The sequence below is a fragment of the Symphalangus syndactylus genome, chromosome 21 (assembly GCF_028878055.3).
Source record: "Symphalangus syndactylus isolate Jambi chromosome 21, NHGRI_mSymSyn1-v2.1_pri, whole genome shotgun sequence".
Taxonomy (NCBI): Eukaryota; Metazoa; Chordata; class Mammalia; order Primates; family Hylobatidae; genus Symphalangus; species Symphalangus syndactylus.
The window spans coordinates 69180101-69202422 of record NC_072443.2 but is presented as its reverse complement, the minus strand read 5'-3'; the positions used below and the strand labels follow the sequence as shown (position 1 = coordinate 69202422).

At 36.3% G+C, this 22322-nt stretch overlaps 1 protein-coding gene across 2 annotated transcripts in view; it reads right to left on the bottom strand.

The window, feature by feature from the left end:
* The window catches only part of CNTN3 (contactin 3), a 361804-nt gene that overhangs the window by 216856 nt on the left and 122626 nt on the right, over positions 1-22322 (bottom strand). For both annotated transcript variants that reach the window (XM_063630736.1, XM_055259312.2), the window contains one exon: positions 19767-19942. In XM_063630736.1, coding sequence (XP_063486806.1) covers positions 19767-19942 — 176 coding nt within the window. The remainder of the gene's footprint in view (positions 1-19766; positions 19943-22322) is intronic.

Genomic DNA, 22322 nt, shown 5'->3' with positions numbered 1-22322 from the left:
ATTGGGTACATAATGGAATGAAGGCAGAAATAAAGATGTTCTTTGAAACCAACGAGAACAAAGACACAACATACCAGAATCTCTGGGACACGTTCAAAGCAGTGTGTAGAGGGAAATTTATAGCACTAAATGCCCACAAGAGAAAGCAGGAAAGATCCAAAATTGACACCCTAACATCACAATTAAAAGAACTAGAAAAGCAAGAGCAAACACATTCAAAAGCTAGCAGAAGGCTAGAAATAACTAAAATCAGAGCAGAACTGAAGGAAATAGAGACACAAAAAACCCTTCAAAAAATTAATGAATCCAGGAGCTGGTTTTTTGAAAAGATCAACAAAATTGATGGACCGCTAGCAAGACTAATAAAGAAGAAAAGAGAGAAGAATCAAATAGATGCAATAAAAAACGAAAAAGGGGATATCACCACCGATCCCACAGAAATACAATCTACCATCAGAGAATACTACAAACACCTCTATGCAAATAAACTAGAAAATCTGGAAGAAATGGATAAATTCCTCGACAAATACACCCTCCCAAGACTAAACCAGGAAGAAGTTGAATCTCTGAATAGACCAATAACAGGTTCTGAAATTGTGGCAATAATCAATAGCTTACCAACCAAAAAGAGTCCAGGACCTGATGGATTCACAGCTGAATTCTACCAGAGGTACAAGGAGGAACTGGTACCATTCCTTCTGAAACTATTCCAATCGATAGAAAAAGAGGGAATCCTCCCTAACACATTTTACGAAGCCAGCATCGTCCTGATACCAAAACCTGGCAGAGACATAACCAAAAAAGAGAATTTCAGACCAATATCCTTGATGAACATTGATGCAAAAATCCTCAATAAAATACTGGCAAACCGAATCCAGCAGCACATCAAAAAGCTTATCCACCATGATCAAGTGGGCTTCATCCCTGGGATGCAAGGCTGGTTCAACATACGCAAATCAATAAATGTAATCCAGCATATAAACAGAACCAAAGACAAAAACCACATGATTATCTCAATAGATGCAGAAAAAGCCTTTGACAAAATTCAACAACCCTTCATGCTAAAAACTCTCAATAAATTAGGTATTGATGGGACGTATCTCAAAATAATAAGAGCTATCTACAACAAACCCACAGCCAATATCATACTGAATGGGCAAAAACTGGAAGCATTCCCTCTGAAAACTGGCACAAGACAGGGATGCCCTCTCTCACCGCTACTATTCAACACAGTGCTGGAAGTTCTGGCCAGAGCAATCAGGCAGGAGAAGGAAATTAAGGGTATTCAATTAGGAAAAGAGGAAGTCAAATTGTCCCTGTTTGCAGATGACATGATTGTATATCTAGAAAACCCCATTGTCTCAGCCCAAAATCTCCTTAAGCTGATTAGCAACTTCAGCAAAGTCTCAGGATACAAAATTAATGTACAAAAATCACAAGCATTCTTGTACACCAATAACAGACAAACAGAGAGCCAAATCATGAGTGAACTCCCATTCACAATTGCTTCAAAGAGAATAAAATACCTAGGAATCCAACTTACAAGGGATGTGAAGGACCTCTTCAAGGAGAACTACAAACCACTGCTCAATGAAATAAAAGAGGATACAAACAAATGGAAGAACATTCCATGCTCATGGGTTGGAAGAATCAATATCGTGAAAATGGCCATACTGCCCAAGGTAATTTATAGATTCAATGCCATCCCCATCAAGCTACCAATGACTTTCTTCACAGAATTGGAAAAAACTACTTTAAAGTTCATATGGAACCAAAAAAGAGCCCGCATCGCCAAGTCAATCCTAAGCCAAAAGAACAAAGCTGGAGGCATCATGTTACCTGACTTTAAACTATACTACAAGGCTACAGTAACCAAAACAGCATGGTACTGGTACCACAACAGAGACATAGATCAATGGAACAGAACAGAGCCCTCAGAAATGATGCCGCATAGCTACAACTATCTGATCTTTGACAAACCTGACAAAAACAAGAAATGGGGAAAGGATTCCCTATTTAATAAATGGTGCTGGGAAAACTGGCTAGCCATATGTAGAAAGCTGAAACTGGATCCCTTCCTTACACCTTATACAAAAATTAATTCAAGATGGATTAAAGACTTATATGTTAGACCTAAAACCATTAAAATCCTACAAGAAAACCTAGGCAATACCATTCAGGACATAGGCGTGGGCAAGGACTTCATGTCTAAAACACCAAAAGCAATGGCAACAAAAGCCAAAATCGACAAATGGGATCTCATTAAACTAAAGAGCTTCTGCACAGCAAAAGAAACTATCATCAGAGTGAACAGGCAACCTACACAATGGGAGAAAATTTTTGCAACCTACTCATCTGACAAAGGGCTAATATCCAGAATCTACATTGAACTCAAACAAATTTACAAGAAAAAAACAAACAACCCCATCAAAAAGTGGGCAGAGGACATGAACAGACACTTCTCAAAAGAAGACATTTATGCAGCCAAAAAACACATGAAGAAATGCTCATCATCACTGGCCATCAGAGAAATGCAAATCAAAACCACAGTGAGATACCATCTCACACCAGTTAGAATGGCCATCATTAAAAAATCAGGAAACAACAGGTGCTGGAGAGGATGTGGAGAAATAGGAACACTTTTACACTGTTGGTGGGACTGTAAACTAGTTCAACCATTGTGGAAGTCAGTGTGGCGATTCCTCAGGGATCTCGAACTAGAAATACCATTTGACCCAGCCATCCCATTACTGGGTATATACCCAAAGGACTATAAATCATGCTGCTATAAAGACACATGCACACGTATGTTTATTGCGGCACTATTCACAATAGCAAAGAGTTGGAACCAACCCAAATGTCCAACAACGATAGACTGGATTAAGAAAATGTGGCACATATACACCATGGAATACTATGCAGCCATAAAAAATGATGAGTTCGTGTCCTTTGTAGGGACATGGATGAAACTGGAAAACATCATTCTCAGTAAACTATCGCAAGGACAAAAAACCAAACACCGCATGTTCTCACTCATAGGTGGGAATTGAACAATGAGAACTCATGGACACAGGAAGGGGAACATCACGCTCCGGGGACTGTTGTGGGGTGGGGGGAGGGGGGAGGGACAGCATTAGGAGATACACCTAATGCTAAATGACGAATTAATGGGTGCAGGAAATCAACATGGCACATGGATACATATGTAACAAACCTGCACATTGTGCACATGTACCCTAAAACCCTAAAGTATAATAAAAAAAAAAAAAAAAAAAAAAGGGACACAACCCTAATGATCATCAACTAATAAATCGATAAACAGCATGTGATACAGCTAATCAGTGGAATATTATGCAGCAATAAACAGGAACGAAGTACCGACACATGCTACATAAGAAGAACCTTAAAACAGTCAACAAAGAACACACACTGCATGATTCCATGTATATAAAATGTACACAATAGGCAACCACATAATACAGAAAGTAGATTCCTGCTTTTTAGGGGCTGGAGTAGGGAATTTTGGGGGAAATGGAGAGACAGCTAATGGGCATGGTTTCTCTGGGGTACGATAATAACACTCTAAAGTTAATGGTGGTGATAGCTGCACAACTCTGTGAATATACTAGAAACCACTGAATTGTATACTCTAAACAGGGATTTACATGGTATGTAAATTATATCTCAAAAGTTGTTATTTAAAAATATTGCCTGAATCTATCCTTCTCCATTCCAGCTCACCACATCCCCAGTCAGCAGCAGGACCATGGTCAGAACATAAAGTGCCTGTGTAGGAATTATAAAAAGCTGCCTTCTTTGGGAAAGACAGATAGAAAGTCACCTCTCCCTACATGCTGTCACAGTCAAACCTGGGCCAGGCTCCCTAAGTGAAGAAAAAAACCTTGGGTGGATTTCATCTAGGAGCACTTGGGCAGAGTATGGCCCGGGTAAACATGAATGACAAGGCTGCCTGATTAACCACTCTATAAGGAAACTAGGTGGAATAGATACTTTTCAGGTTACTTGTAGAGGATGTCATTAAATCAATGTGTTTAATAACAAACACATGATCTTCATAAACCAGTTTCAACTCCTCTTCCCTGTTACCCCACTCAAAAAAATATACTGGTCTTCCAATGTTGCTGTGAACTGCACTACTATCCATCCAACTCAATGAGAAAAATACACCACGCCAAAACATATTCTGTTTTTTGTTGTTGTTGTTGTTTTTTGAGATGGAGTCTTGCTCTGTTGCCCAAGCTAAAGTGCAGTGGCATGATCTCGGCTCACTGCAACCTCTGCCTCCCAGGTTCAAGCAATTCTCCTGCCTCAGCCTCCCAGGCAGCTGAGACTACAGGCACGTGCCACCATGCCTAGCTAATTTTTGTATTTTTAGTAGAGATGGGGTTTCATCATGTTGGTCAGGATGGTCTTGATCTCTTGACCTTGTGATCTGCCAGCCTCAGTGGGATCCCAAAGTGCTGGGATTACATGGACACAGGAAGGGGAACATCACACGCCAGGGCCTGTGCAGGGTGGGAGGCGGAGGGAGGGATAACATTAGGAGAAATACCTAATGTAGGTGACAGGTTGATGGGTACAGCAAACCACCATGGCACGTGTATACCTATGTAACAAAACTGCAAGTTCTGCACAGGTAACCCAGAACTTAAAGTTTAATTAAAAAAAAAAAGAAAAATACTCCACATTCCCCACATGCCATACATTACTGCATTTTATCATTTTTAGCTCAAGATTTTAAAATCCGATTTCTTCCTTAACAATCATGAACTCTATAAACAAAAGTAACCATTTCCTAGTTTTCTACTATTCTCCTTGTTTGAATTCTTGATCCTCTCTAGCCTCACTGCCACAATGCACCTAGCGTTATCTTACACATCAAAATATGCCACTGTTTATGGGCCTCTAAAGTGCTTGGAATATGATGGTTTACATAAACTTGAACTATCTAGGCTGTGACCACTTCTGCCAACTCATCTCATGTCATTCTGTGACTTGTTGGCTATACTGAAATACATGTGATTCAAGTCTAGAACATACTGGGCTCTTTCTCACTTCTTCCACCTTTCTTGAAGGTGGAAGAATGGAGATAGAATTTTAGTTACTGAAGATGGATCACGGGGAAATGGAAAGCTAGTGTTTTCCTTTATAGTATCTGTCCCAGTTTGTATGTATTTGTGCATTAATCTGATGACATTCTATTCCCCACTAGACCGTAAGTTCCATGAAAACAAGGACATTCCTAAATGCTCAGCCTTTGGTGAAGAGTCTAACACACAGAAAAGGCTCAATCCATGCTCACTGAATAAATGAATGAACTCAAGTTTTGAAGTCTCTCTCATTTCTTTTGGTTGTTCACGCTATCATTATAACTCCACAGTGAAAATCGTTTCTTTATGTCTGGAGGCTATCCTACTATGATTAGGCCACTTGTTGAATTACGAACATGCTATGCTCATATAATGATCTCAGTGATGAAGATTCCAAATTCAACTCAACCTCAGTGGTTCAAATAATGCACTACTCTCCCGTATTCCAACACAACAGAGTGTCCAACAGATGGAAACTCGTAATCAATATGCTTTTAGGAGAAAATTGATTAGGAAACATCACGGTTAATTTGAGCATACTTTGCCCACTCTGTATCAATCATTCATATATATGCACTTTAAAAACCTAAGAATAGGTAGGTAAACATAGCAAGTCCAGTGAAAATTTAGATTAAGTTACCTGTCAGTGGAATCATCTCAGTCAACTCTTCCCCTGATAATGTAGAGCCTGAAATAATACTGTGAGACCATGGATAGCCTAAGATATCTTCAGTTATTGTACAAACTAAAAGATTTTATGATTCAAAAGGCAAATAACAAATATGTTCCATTTATATGGAAAGACATAAAATACATAGGCTGAGAAGTTAGTGATAAAATGTTAATCTTGACCGAAACTTGGTTTTAAAAAGTCACAACTTTCTAATGAGACTAGGTTGAAAAGCATTGTGCTTGACTAAAAAGTTTTGCTTTGTTTTAAGTTCATATATTATGAATGGCATACTGAGTTGTAGCATTTGGTTTTAAATTTAACTTGGTTTTAGACCATCATAGCTTTGGATGTGATCAAAGTCACTTATGTTCAAAAATGAAATTTGCATTTTTAGCCACACTAGTTAGTTATGAGAAATAGCACTGCCTATAACTCAGAGAAAATTAGGCTTCTACTGATTTTAACACAACAATTTTAGCTAATTGTTGGTAATTTTTATTTTCAGATATAGCCAGCCACTCTGGGATTCACCCTTAAAACTGTTTGCATTTGTTTAATCTTTCTTCAAACTTCTCTTTCCATGTCTAAATGTGCTTCTAAATATTATAATCTATAATAATTAAAAAATTAAAAAAATATAATCTAAGAAAAGTGAATAATGTGCTACCCTCTGCTGATAGGAGCAATGTGGTCAATTTCTGCTTTCTATAAAAAGATGGCAAAATAAACAGAAAAGCAAAAAAAAAAAAAAAAAAACCACAGGCAGAGAAAAGGCAAAAATAAACCAATTCCAGGCTGATTAGATGCTATCTTATATATCTGGTTATGTGAGGGGGTAGACTCCTTCGTAATCTAATAAAATCCTTTTAATTTCATAGTGTATCTGCCCTCAACTTCCAGGTCAGAGATCATTAACCAGTGACCCATGGGCTATATCTGGCCCTCAGACTTGTTTTGTTTTATGCTTACAGGATTGGCCTATTTACTGCTTTTATAAAATTTAAATTTAGTCGCCGACATTTAAAATGTCAAGACAATTCAGGTAAAGAACAGATTCTGCTTTATTTTGAAAAGAGATTAGCTTTGATAATATGGTCCTGCATTTTCTCATTCATCATTTCATTTATTGAACAAATATTGAATGAGCATCTACTAGATTCCAGGCACACTGCCGGTTTGTAGGAACGTAGCAGTGAACAACACAGTCTTTTAATCTGTAAGAGAGACAAAAATAAACAAATAGAAAAGATGTAAAATGTCAGGTAATCAAAACAGTGGTGAAAATACAGACGGTAGAAAACAATTTTTAGGAAACAATACTGAAGCAGTGACCTGGATGATGGGAGCAAACTGTACAGACCTGGAGGAAGGGTCTGGGTGAAAATATTCACAGCACCTAAAGGTAAGGCAAGATCAGTGTGAGAGACGTACAGGGAGGAGGAAGGAGATCACATATGGGAACCAGGACAGAGCCCTTGGAACAAAGGTAATGAGTAAAATTTATCTTAGTCTTTATGAGAAACCACTGGAGGTTTTGTCCAGGGAGGTATTGATATGTTTGGCATGAAATTATAGGCAACATTCTAGTTGTTGGATGGAGATGAGGAAATTACAGCAGTGGGGCAGTACTAGGAAGAGTGATAGTTACAGGGTATGTCAGAAGCTATTGCCACAGGGGAGGTGAGAGGTGAGCCGACTCTCATTCAAGTGGTACTGGTGGGAAGAGGGAGCAGTGGCCAGATTCTGGGTATACTTTGAAGATAAATGCAATCAGATTTATTGCTAAACAGATGTGGAATATGAGAGAGACAGAGTTGAAACATGGCTCTCAGTTTGGATCTGAACAACACAACAAATGTGCCCTCTTACCAAGGTGGAGAACATCAGAAAAGAGCAAGTTTATGGGCAAAATCAAAATTATGGTTTGAAAATATAAGCTTGAGACGTCTACTGATACCCAGAGATGTGGACACTGGAGTTCAGGGCAGAGGTCAAGCTGGGAAATATAAATTTAGGAGTAATAAAATGACTCAAAATGGGAAGCTGAGTAGTTATAGTCCCTTTTATTATTATTTTTGACAGCAAGCCTCACTCTGTCACTCAGATTGGAGTGCCGTGGTGCGAAATCAGCTCACTGCAACCTCCATCTCCCAAGTTCAAGCGATTTTCCTCCCTCAGCCTCCCAGGTAGCTGGGACTACCAGCATAAGCCACCATGCCCAAATGAGAGTCCCCTTTAGAAAGAGCAAGCTGATACAGTTTGGATGTGTGTCCCTCCCCAAATCTCAAATTGAAATGCAATGCCAAGTGTTGGAGGTGGGGCCTGGTGGGAGGTGATTAGATCATGTGGGTGGTTTCTCGGAAATGGTTTAGGATCATCCCTCTTGGTATTGTCCTTGTGACAGTGAGTGAGTTTTGCTGAGAAATCTTAAAAGTGTGTGGATCCTCTCCACCACTCTCTTGCTCCTGCTCTGGCCATGTGACGTGCCTGCTCCCCCTTCACCTTCTGCCATGATTCTAAGTATCCTGAGATCTCCCCAGAAGCCAGCCATGTAAGCAGATGCCAGCATCATACTTCCTGTACAGCCTGCAGAACCATAAGCCAATCAGAACTTTTTTACTTATAAATTACCCAGTCTTAGGTATTTCTTTATAGCAACGTGAGAACAGACTAATACATGTGCCTTCTCTGGTCCATCCCAGACCCTAATACTCCTTATTGCTTAAACAAAACTTGCTCCACTCACTAACATTATTTTTCTAAGCAACAGAACTGAAAAAAAAAATAAAAAGGAGTTCAAGAAAAGGTAGAATTCTAGTTCCACAAATTGCATAGCAATGTTGGTTAAAATACAACAAAATTAAATCAAATGCATATCTAAGCAAAAATAGAAAGCCACAAAGCAGACTTATAAATTCTACAGTTTACACCATGGTTGCTGGAAGAGTGTAATTAGGGCATGGAGGATGACAGGATTAGTTTGGTAACCTGGTAGCTTAGGTTCAGTTGCCCATGTGGAAAGAAGAGATGAGATCTTAAGCCTAGGGAATTGCCATTTAGAAATAAGATGTTTTGCACACATCCTACATCGCTGCAAGGCTGTACTTATGGGGAAAGGACTAGAAAATTAATTTGTTCATCTCTTTTTCATTGAAGTTGAGTGTAATATAGATAGAAGGAATGGTGGAAATGAGCATTATTTCAACCAAAAATTCAATCTGCTGGGCCTATATCTCACATGGTTTGGGGTTTCATATTTATGTAATATACAGTCGATTTTTCTTCTTCATGGATTTCATACTTGAAAATGCACCAACTCACTAAAATTTATTTGTAACCCCAAAATCAGTATGTGCAGCACTTTCAAGGTCATTCACAGGCACGTGCAGAGTGGTGAAAAAGTGAGGTTTCCTCACACGCACATTCCCAGCCGAAGCTGACCGAAGTGACATTCTGCCTTCTTGTTTCAGCTCTCATTATAAACAAATGTCCTTTTCACCATACATTTTGTGCCACATTTCTCATATGTTTGCACTGTGTTTGGTGATCTTGCTGTTTAAAATGGCCCCCAGGTATAGTACTGAAATACAGTCTAGTGTTTCTATGTGAAAGAAGTTTGCGATGTGCCCTACGGAGAAAATATAGGTGTTATCTGAGCTTCAATCAGGTATGAGTTATAGTGAGGTTGGCCATGAGTTCAATGTTAATGAAGCAACAATATATAAGGTGTCTTTAAAGAGAAACACACAGGAGAGGCTCACAGGAACCTAATCCTGTATTTCCCTTAGGAGCAATAGTTCAGTATTCATTAATTCAGTGTTAGCAGTGACTTTAGAGAACATAACTACCATGAGTAATGAAAATTGACTATTTATGGTGGGCTACATCAAGCAAATATGCTAACATAAGACAGTTCCCACATCGGTATAGCCCTGAGGCTCCTGGCTGTAGCATTAACAGCCGCTAGGTAAGGACACCACTTAAACAGAGGCTAACAAGAATCACATGTTTGTCTGGGTAGGTAGAAACTCTGCTAAAGATCAAATTTGCATCAAAAATTTAAAAAGACGAAAATATTCACTACAAGAGTCAGCAGATCAACAAATCACAGGTTAGCATTTGCAATATTATAATCTAACAGAACAACACTATGAATGAATACCTAAATACTTTAGACTTAAACAAATAAAGTAACAAAGGAAAATGAGACAGGGGTCAAATAATCAGAAAACAATGATACTCTGAATAAAGAACAGAAACACATGAAAAAGAATCAGAATGTCTCAACGTGGAAAATATATTAATTGAAATTAAAACCTCAAAGGGTAGCTTAATAACAAATTAGGCAGAGATGACAGAAGAATTAATATAGTATAGGCTAGAGCTAAGCACTTAACATGGAAGAACACAAAGAGATACAGAATGGAAAATATGAAAGAGAGGTAAAAAGAGATAGAATAGATAATGAGAAGATTCAAAATACACTCAAAAGGAAAACCAGGAGGAGCCAAGTATAGGCATGGGGGATAAGCAAAAGTGGAAGACATATATATGGCTGGGAATTTTCCAGAGTTTCCGTAAGACATGCATCCCAAGAATTACTCTCTAGAAATGTATAAAAATGATTATCGCATGCATTATGTACTAGGCAGTGTTCCAGGTGCTTGACATATATTAGCTCACTTAATCCACACACCTACTGAGATAAATTTTATTATCCTGGCTGTACAGAAGAAGAACCTTAGAGGTTTAGAATCTGCCCAAAGTCACATGGCTGCTAAATGATGAACATAAGCTTCAGACCCAGAAAGTAAGCTACTGTGTCTGTGCCTTGAACAATACGCTGTACTGAAAAATTATTTTTTGGCAAATGAGGGCTAAATAAACACACTTTAAGACCAAAGAGGAAAAGAGATGAAAAATAAAACAATACTGACCAGCAAGAGGAAATCAGTAAAAGGATTTCTACAAGAAACAGATCCTGTCATTATGTTGAGTGAAGTAAGCCAGGCACAGAAAGACAAACATTGCGTATTATTTGTGGGATCTAAAAATAAAAACTCATGGGCTTAAATAAGGATGGTTACTAGATGCTGGGAAGGGTAGTGGGGTATTAGGGGTGGTTGGGGAGGTGGAGATGGTTAATGGGTATAATAAAAAGAGTTAGAATAAGGTGTGCTAATTGCACATTTTAAAATAACTGAAAGAGTGTAATTGGATGGTTTATAACATGAAGGATAAATGCTGGGGTGGGGGAATACCCCATTTTCCATGATGTGATTATTATACATTGCCTGTCTGTATCAAAATGTCTCATATACCCCATGAATATATACACCTACTATGTACCCACAACAATTAAAAATTTAAAAAATTTTAAAAAATACAGATCTCAAAGAAGGAAAATGCTTCCAGACGCAAGAATGGGTGCAAGGGAAACAACCACAGGAGTAAAGCTAAACAAACATCACTTAAGTGAAATAACAATAAGGCTCTAGGGGAAACACACAAGTCATTTCTCTCTTAGTCTTGAAATATTCCCAAACTAAGACTTACTAGTAGGTAAGAGATAGTCTATAAAGGCATAAACCCACAAAGACAGGACAATAGAAGAACAAAGTACAAATGGAAATGTTAGAAAAAGGTGTGATGATATTAAATGGTTTGGCATCATGGAGAAAGATGACTTTTAAGCTTTTAGTGAGCAAAGCATAGAAGTGATTGATGTGTGCGCAGAATCCGCAACGGCTTAGGACTAGGGGTAGCAGGCACATCTGGAAGAGGAAATGAAATATGACAATGGGAAGGTAAGAATTTGAAGCTGCAGTTAGGAATCCAGGTTCTCTGTCCCGTCCACATAGTCAGGTGAGTGCCCTCCTCCACACCAGAAGAGAAGAAACTTACTCTCAAAAAGGGGTAAGGAGAGGCTGTCTGAACTGCAGGTGATGTTTTGTGGAGGGTCTTGTAAGGTATATTAAATGCATGTATGCACACTGGATTCTGCAATCCCCCAAGGCCTCTCTACTTAGCTCCCAGGAGGCAGTGGAGGCGACTGCCCTCGAGGAAGAAAACTGGATTTCTTTCCCCTCTGGGGAATCTGATTTTCTCAAAAAGAAAGAGGTAATAATGAGGTGAGCCCAGTGAGATGAGCCACACTATAGCGACCCTCCTGATGACAAACTCTGCTCAGGCACATATAAGTTTCCATTAGGCTTTTAGTTCCACACTCTTAAGTTTGTGCCGACAACAAATATAACCAGATAGTTGCAAAAAGGTTTCTCACTTGAAAGAGAGAAACAAACCAACACAAAACTGAAATGAAACAACCTGGATAAAACAGTTCGTGTGAGGGAAGAAAACATAAAAGCAAATAACCATCATTTATATCTTGATGTGGATATGAGAAGCTATTACAACTATTACACTAGAATATGCTATAGAAAGGAAAATTCAAATATAAAAGTCTCTTAAATTGTAAAAATATTATGATAGGTATTAAAAACTCAATAGAAGTGTTTAAAGAAAGGACTAAAGTGGTCTATTAAAAATAGAGATAAAAGTCAAAGAGAAGGAAATTTGAACAGACTGTCTGGGGGGAGGGAGGAAGGGTTAAGAGAAACAATCTTTTCCAGGTGGTTCAAGATGCAAGTAATAATATGTGTGAAATAGAAAACAGAGAAAACTAAAGACAGGAAATCATAAAATCTCCCATAATTAAAGGACTCATGTTTTGAAACTACAAGAATCCACAAAGTTAACCAAGATGTGAAATAAAATTCGACCCATAACAAATCAAGTCATTGTGGAATTTGATTAGGTTGGTGCAAAAGTAACTGTGTTTTTCACCATAACAGAAAACTAGGGGCAAAGAGAAGACCTAGAAGCTTCCGTAGAGAAATATAGGCCTCTCTATACAAGGTACCACAAATCAAAATGTCATCAGACTTCACAACAGCACTGCAAGCTAGTTAGCAAGGTGAAGGATCTTCAACATTCTGAAAGAAAAAGATTTGTAACATATTATTCATACTAAGTTAAGCCAAGTCTCTTGCTCGAGTATGCCAGTATACTAATTTTTAGAACACATGTTCTAGAACAATAAAAAATATCCCACATCCTTTTTTAGGACATGGAGGACATGACACCCTAAAACAATGAACACCAAGAAAGAAGAAGATGTGGAATGTGGGTGTCGGGGGGTGGACACAGCAGAGATTTGTAGGGGATCATTAGAGTGAGCGATGGTGAAGGGAGATCGCAGAAAGACAATTTTGTTGCTGATATACAGGGAAACCAATCCAACTGGAGCACTCCGATGGCTCTAGGATATAATTCCCCAAGAAGATAAAACTAACAGAATATCTGATTACATCTCAGTATCCGAGAGGACATCCAAAAATTTGGTCAAAATTTTGGTTGACTTAATTATGAGATTATAGAAAATCAATAAGTAAAATAATGTAATAAGACTACTATTAGAAAAAGAAAAATCATGCATGAACGGAAAAATAATCAAAATTACTGGTTGCTGCAAAACTCATCTCTGGATATCCTTTACAACTCATCTCTGGATATCCTTTCAGTGTAAACACTGAATATTGACCTAACTGAAATTATGGCCCAATAAAATCCTATAATAACATGGCCTAAGATGATGCTTATTCAAATATGAATCAACTGGAAACTGGTTCCAGTCTTCTAGAGTCTTCTTCCCATATTCTAGTTTCAAACACAGGCAGGCTAAAATCTGTATCCTCTGTGAAGTTTTGGATGTGGGCTGGTTTGAGAAACTGTCTTGTGATCACTGGGGGCTCTATCCAGTTGTGGCATATTCAGTGAAATGCAGTGTGAATTTGACTTTTTTTCTTTATATATTTTGTAAGAATTATGGCTTAAAATTTATGGTTTTTGTAAGCCTCATAATAATGCAACATCATATTGCTGTGGTGGTAAGGTGGTGGTAGGAGAGTGTTGTAGCATCAGCTGGCATAGTTAATGGTCAACAGTAATACTTAAAACTCAAAAAAAAATCAATAAGTGGCAATATAAGCAAGTTATTCACACAATTTAGATAAATACCAAAAGAGATAGTCAAAATGTTGAAAGTAGTTTCTTCTAAAAAGGAAAAATAGAGAAAATATGGACAAAAGCTTGATGTTTTCTTAAAAATAAAAAAAGTAGATGTTTGCACATGCTCACATTATTTCTGATATAGAAGAAAAACTAGAAGATAAATGGAACATTAGCACTAATGTCTAATTCACAGGGTTAAAAATTCAGCAAAAATATTCAGCAAAAATAGTATAGGATTCTCTAGGTGGGCTATACTGTTTAAAACATTATAATCCTCATTGTTAGAGATATTGATTAACTTTAGACTTTGTTAAACATAGATACTAAAATTTCTAGGGAAGTTACTATAAGAAAATAAGTAGGATGTATAACTTCCAATGCTTTTGAGGGAGAAAGTAGTTCAACCAATCCACGTGAAAGGAAGAAAGAAAAAAAGAACATAAAAATCAGACCGTATTAATATAAGAATATTAATATATTACCATATAAACTAGAAGGCAAAATGCTCTATTGAAGATAGTGTCACCAATTGTTGACAAAAAAATACAGTCACTCTAAATTTTTAGACACAAATAATTGACTAAATACATACACTTTAAATAGAAATACCAGGGGAAACTAAAAAAGCCACCATCAATGTGAGAGAAAAATGATAGATTAGGCATCAGTAATGATATAGGTGATTTGAGCAACATAATTAACAAATTTAACCCAATGAACATATGGAGAACACCATACCCAGTATTTAGAGAATATCCATTTTTTAAGGACATATGAATCATTTATTAAAAAAACTAATCATACGTTGGGTCACAGAAAAAATACCAACAATTTCCAAGAATTAATATCTTACAGTCCATTCTCTGGTCAATGGGCTACTAGGTTAGAAATCAGTATCAAAAGATGACTAGTAAAACTTCACATGTTTGGAAATTTAAAATACATGTCACATCTGATAACTCACAAATCAAAGAAAATCGTAATGAAATTATAACATTTACTGAACTGAAACAGAACAAATTTGCTATATGTCTAATTCTCTGAATACAGCTAAAACTGTACATTCAGGGAAATTTAAAACCATACAAATTGATATCAGAACACAATAAAGTATACAAAATAATAAGTTAACCATACAAGTTATTAGAAAAAAACTATAAAAAATACAAGAACTTTGGAAGAACAATAAAGATAAGAGACGAATGAAATAGAGTGTAGAAATTTGAAAGTGAGGAATAATAACGTCAAATTCTAACAAATTATATTTTAAAAGTGTACCAAGATAATATTTATAAGGGAACATTAAATATATGTCTAGATAAAGCAGAAACGAGAAAAATAATTTTAAAACCCTTGAAACATTTTTTACCAGTATATTAGAAAACATAAATGAAATGGATAAAATTCCTGGAAAAAATACAACTTATCACAAAGAAATAATACTCAATATATTCAATCAATAATTAAAACATTTCCTCAAAGAAAACTCCAAGCCTAAGTTATACATCTTTTTCAAGGAAAAGATAATTCCAATATTTCTCAACATATTCTAGTGAACAGAAAAAATAAGGAATGATCTCCAGGTCACTTTTAGAGGTGAAAATAACCTTGAAAGTAAAGCCAAAAAAGGATAGCCAGAAAAGGATAAATAGGCAAAAGTACTACAGAAAATATTAGCAAACAGCTAATATCCAAGTATTTTTTAAAACTGCATAAACTCCAACTTGAAACTAACCCAGGAATAGAATGTCACCTAATACTAGTAAATGTTCACCATATTAACATATTAAAGGAGAAAGACAGCATCACTATCCCAGTAAAACTAAGAAGAGAATTTAAAATAATAAATCATTCATTATAAAAACTAAACTAGCTGATAAATAAGTGATAAAGGGAATCTATAAAATCTAGGGTAAACATATCAGACGTATGGCCTTTTCACTTTCATTTTATCAAAACCACTATTTTCAAGCCACTCGAAAATTAAGATACAATTTCTGTAGTTTTTCACTAGTGTTAAAAGTGGAACATCAACCATATTTTCATTTACTCATTTACCCATGAAGGACACAGAAGTACTTTTTCCATAGCCAAGAGAAACAAAGAAGTTACGGCTAATCATATAAATATACAACATAGTTAAGAGAAGAGACACAGCTAAATTGAACAATTAGAGAGAACATTTTTCAATTACAGCACTTGAACATCGATTTGCCTGCAGCAAAGACAGTTAAGATTCCTCTGAAGTCATGAGCATCCTACTAATACAAGGGTTACAAGGGTCTCCATTCTAATCCCTTCTTTCAGTTAGCATATTACTTTTTCTTCAAGGCTACGAAGTTAAAGCAATGCTCTACTGTAGCTAATAATTTGGAATTACTGATGTAGTAAATATCTTCTACCTCTTTTCTCATCTTCTTTGGTTTCTTTATCAGAAATCTATGTCCCAACCACATGAATATTAAAAAACATTTTTTATCTTTCCAGTCCAATGTGGTGTCACGTGAAGAATACCCAATGTTGCTTCTTGTAACTTCCAAATAAAACACTTAGAAAAACACCAAAAATGTAAAACAAAACAAAAAATATAATTTCACTGTAGAGCAACAGAGCTAAGCAATCAAATGTCAATATATAGGGAATAAATAAAACTCGTAAAGCAGAGGCGGACAGACTGAGGGGAAACCCAAGGTATTCAATGTTACATCTTAGGTTTGCTTTATGAAAGGGAGAATTATAATAAAGGTAGGAAAATAGTTTGTACTTCAGTCACCTTATGAAGCCTCACGTGGTGCACCCCAACTCAGAAACTCAAGGACTGTACCAAACAAAGAAAAATGAATAATTTCTGTTGGGAGAGGCAATCTGCCATGTGCTCTGGGCTCTCTTGCAAGTTTTTGCTGGGTGTGCCAAGAAGTAATGAATGGTCTAACCGCTCACTGCCATGCCCTCATCTCAGGGATGTGTTTGCAGAGAGCAACCTGGGGGGATAAGGTAATGTCTCCCTCTAGGACAAGGACAAGGACAAGGACCAGGCTTGCTTACTGTTTGCTGTAAAAGAGATGGATTATCTAAGCCCAACGTTTCTCATAGATGGGTGCAGTATTTACCCTAGCCTTACTGCATTTCTCTGTGGGACTTGGAGTTAAGGGGAACTCAATCAAACATGCTGAACCTCATGATGCTTTATGTGCTAAGAATAATAAAGTCCTTAGTCGTTGACCTGGGAGCCTCATGTCTTCTTCCAGCATCCATGAAACAGTAACAGACTAGCTTATTAGCTCCTAAGTAGGGTAAAATCCCATCCGTCATTCAACACCTTCCCCCCACTCTGCCTATATAAAGTGCTGGCCAGGAACTAAGGGCAGACTGCGAGAGGTGCAAGATAATTTTAGAGGTATTTTCTCATATACTAAGTCATACTTTTTTTTTCTCATACAAGTCATACTTTTCAGGAGGGGTTGACTGAGGAAATACCTGTAAGTTAATTATATTTCTTCATATGTTATCAGGTATGAAATGAAGAATCCAAAGTAGAAAAACATCACTAGAGGAAGGTATATATGACTTTATAAGAGGAATGAGTCCTAGAAACAAGGAATTAGGCTGCCAATTATCTCCCACTCTTCACAGGGCAAAGACTGCAGGGCCTGGGTAGTCCACCAACACCATCTTGTAGACAAAGACTGAGTTTAGACACGATTTGTTTTAGAACCTATTGAACATACTTAAACATAAAAATGGAAACACCAAATGGAAGCGGTGGAGGAAACCCTGCCTCTAAGATCATAAATAGCATTTCAGAAAACTGACTGTATCTTCAAACGAATACAAAAAGATGTGGCACCTATGAATCAGGAACAGGAAATCATAGGAAAGAACAGGCTGAGATGAAAAGAATTTCAAAGAATGGGACACAAAAAAAGAAATCCAATATAAATGATCATGCCATTTGAAAATATAAATTGAACATAAAACTAAAATATATAAAAGGAAACTCTCTTGAATTGTATACAAAATGTATAAGTACAAAGAAAGAATTTTTCAAGTTCTAAGCAAAGTAAATTAAAATAACCTAAACTTAGCTATATGGTGGAAATCTATATGTTTTAAACTAAAAAGATGAAGAAAAAATAATCCTCCTATATAGAAGCAAGTGAACCCCAAAATACAAGGGGTGGTGGTGAGCTCCCCAAAACCAGAAATTAGCCTGGCCACCTTCCTCTCCTCAGCAGCACTAGTTCCAGAAGACAACAGAGCAAAACACTCCGAATTCTCTGTTAAACAGCTCCAAGACTCAACATTTATTATCAACCAAATGATGTCCTCACTTTCAAGGGAATATGATTGCATTCCTTAAAATGAAAAAGCATGAAACATACTTGAAATTTTTAGTGTAACACAGTAAATGATACAAATTTTTTTAATTTACTGAGAAATTTTAAAAAATAAGAATATAAAAATAAGAAGAGGTCTGGTAGTTGGCACTAATGCCAGGTAAAACATAGATACATCATAGATTTTGGCAAAATTCTAGTTAACAACAATATGCACATACACAATTATCTATGAGAAGACAATTACGTACATATTTATACATATACAAACATATATATTCCTATATACATTAAAATAACGTAATTTAAATCAATAACCATGGAAATTGCACTAAGACTGCAGAATATAGCACAAGAGGAAAAAGGAAACCAAACTCTTTGTTTAAAATGGAGAAACTTTGAAAAAATAAACAAATTCTGTCTACTAGAGAAATATACACAAAGTACTTTAGTAAACTTAAGGGTAACAATTTGTATAATATAAACATCACATACAGCTCTCAAAATATGCAGAGAAGATACAAGCAAAAAATATTTTGCCTACAGAAAAAAATAAAGAGAAAACAAAGGAAAGAACAAAATAAATATGAAAAACAGAACACACAGAATAATGGCACAAGCAAAGCCAACTCTTGCCATTGTTAAAATAGAAAGCAAAAGAATAGGCTAGGCATTAAATGACCCATATTAATTTAATAAAAAGTTTATGGGGAAAACAGAAAGAATACTACCTCATTATAAGAAACATGCATTGCAATTTCAGAATTATTGAGGTGTAAATAACTACAAGAAATCTCAGAACCAAGGTAATCATGATATGCATTATGTACAAAATACACAACTAAAATAAAGAGAGACTAATAAAAAGAAACAAAAAAAAAAGAGAAAATAAGCAAAGATAAAAAATAAATTGAGCCTCTGGGTTCCAGGCTAAATTTCCTAGAGAAAACATGTGACTTTCTCAGGTTGGGCTATGTGTCCACCCAGGTCCAAATAACATGGTAGAAAACGGCTTCCAGAGCCCAGGCCTCAGTGGGAGCTGTGCTGAGGGTAATTTGTGAGGTCATCTGTGAGAAGACCCCAGAGGAGTCAACAACATGTCACCACATATGGTAAATTTCTTCTTGTTCTCACAGTCTTTCTTCCTTAATATTTTCAGGTTTGTCAGATGGAATTTTCTAAGTTCTTCAAAAGCAAGGACCATGTCTGACAATTCTTTCACGTTTTTTCCATAGTAAAATGCACATAGTGGCTGCTCAATAAAAATATCCTCAACTGCATTCTTTTCTGTTCCCTAAATAGAATCCTTGTGAAATACTAAAATAGAACACATACACACACACACACCTACATGCACACCTGCATACACACAGACATACACACACATACACACATTTTAAGCTCTGATTTGAACACTACAAAATATCCAAAAAAGCATACTGAATTGCTTTCTCAGTCTATTTATTGAATTAATAAAACCCATGCATTATTTCTGAAATCCAAAACAACTACACAAATTAAGTTACATATTTTCTAATGTTGGATTTGCTGGACATGTGAACATAAACTTACAGGCAAACTGAAGTTTGGCTTCTCTGCTGACGACTGTTCCAAGTGAATTTGTTGCAAAACATTGGTAAGTTCCTGTATCCCAATTTCTGTTGGGGTTAATAACCACAAGATCTCCTCCATTCAACTTATAACGATGTTCCATACCCGTATCAATATCACTTCCATTCAGCTGCCATCTGTAAAACAAATATCAAGGTTTTCCCCCCTTAGTATTTTTAACTTAAAAGAAGGCTCTCCATTATAAAATCTACTTTAAACATTATCCCTCATATAAGTAAAAAGTGATACATATATTATTCAAGTGTTACATAACTGAAGATCAAATATGCCCAAGTATTTATCAGAAACGAAAAGTTAAAGCACAGTAGAAAGTACAACAGAGTAGCATCTAGCAGTTTAAGTTTTTAACGTTTCTTAGGAGGTGGGAATGATTTCATTTGTTCACTGGGGAAAAATTAAGCTAGGTCTGTATAGGCAAACAGGAAGTAGAAAGTTGAGATAATTATCTCAGATACTTTAGGCCAAGCTCCTGCTGACAATGAAGGAAGAAAACAGCACATTTCTTTGATTTATCCAGATTGACTGAGCACATTTAATAAATTAATTGGGTAAGTGCTCAACTATCCATTTCAATTTGTCTGGGTAAATACCTGTCCCCGAGGCATTCCCCACTTTTTTAAGCCATTACAGTGCTATTTACAAAATGGTACACTGTGGTAAATGACCATAAACACCACCTAGGGGGTCGGAAAAAGTAAAGGCACTAACCCCAGAGGCACATTTATCAATGAGAAGCCTAAAGATAAATGAAGAGAGACGCTGGTTTTTAAATAAGAGTTTTTAAGCTGAAAGTTTTTAAACAGTAAGTATGCTTGAAATATCACAGTACTTCACCTTTGAATACGCATTCATATCCCACAATTTCAAGAACACATTACTATAAAAAAACAGGGCACCCACCTCCTAGATGACCCAATTTTTATAATAAAGATACACTGCCATCAGTTCTGTAAATTGTAGCATTTTATAACAATGGTCATATCAATTATTTTTTATAATAGTTTGCCAAAAATGAAAAATATAATGCCCATTTTATAGATAATGATTTTAATAAAGCAACTGTGTGAGTTGACAACTGTCCCCAAAACTATTAATTGGTGGGATCAGGAGTGGCACCTACTTGAATTCCAGCTCAGAGTTCTTCAATGATGTTATGGGCCATCTAAAAATTGTTGCTTTAATATATACAATATTTAACCTGCACATATTTTGTGAAAAAAAGAGATGAAATGTGAACATCACCTCAAATAGAAGTGCATACAGTTAAATGGAATATTATACAACTGTGAAAATGGGCCACTTTTATAAACATGGATGACTCAAGCAATGGTGTATAAAAAGGTAAATTAAAAAATTCAGTTAGATACAATTTATGTGAAGTTTTAAAACACAGTTGAGGTTTATAATTTTCAGACCTTTTAAAATATACTTACTACATTATAATGTATAATACATTATAATATATAATCATTATACATTATAATTATTATATATATTTTAATTATACAGTATAATACATTAATATTTTATAGTGAATTATAAGTGTATTTTAAAAGGTATGAAAATTATAAACCTCAACTTTTTTCTTTGTGAAACGGATTCTCGCTCTCTCTCCCAGGCTGGAGGGCACTGGTGCAATCTCAGCTCACTGCAAGCTCCGCCTCCCGAGTTCATGCCATTCTTCTGCCTCAGCCTCCAGAGTAGCTGGGACTACAGGTGCCCGACACCATGCCTGGCTAATTTTTTTGTATTTTTAGTAGAGACAGGGTTTCACCGTGTTAGCCAGGATGGTCTCAATCTCCTGAACTTGTGATCCACCTGCCTCGGCCTCCCAAAGTGCTGAGATTACAGGCGTGAGCCACCGCGCCCGGCCATAAACTTCCACTTTAACGTATTTTAAAGCTCTCAGGGAGAGAGAGTAGAATGTGTTTAGGGGGCCTACCCTGGGAAATTTAGCTTTTTTGGTTTCAGTTCTTAAATTAAGAAGTAATTATATGGATGTTTATCATTAAGCCCTATTGTATGTCTATATCATTTTCTGTATCTGAAATAATGCATAATGAAGTTTTAACGACTGGGTAGTAAAGAAAATGGGTAAGTTTATAAGCTTAATCTGTACTGCTCAAAGTAATATTTTATCATTTGCTAATTTTAAAAATCAAGGCTTTCTCACTTTTTCTTTTTTCCTTCACATATGAACTCCTCAGGTCTTAAAGTAACATTTTTAATAAGAAGACCTAAATGAAATTAAGAGAACAAACTGGAGATTCCAACTCTTCTCTTTTGAACTGGAACAAAATTAGAAAGAAAAAGCTACAACATCTTTTTCATTTACGTCAGATTTCTGCTGTTGGTTTTTGTTTGGTTCACTTGTAAAGTAATTCTCTTATTGTCCTTCCCAAATCAAGTCCGTATCTCATGAACATTTGTGTCACTATGTCTCATTTTGATTTTAAGTCTACCCTTAAGGTTTGAATTTGAACTGGGAACACTCAT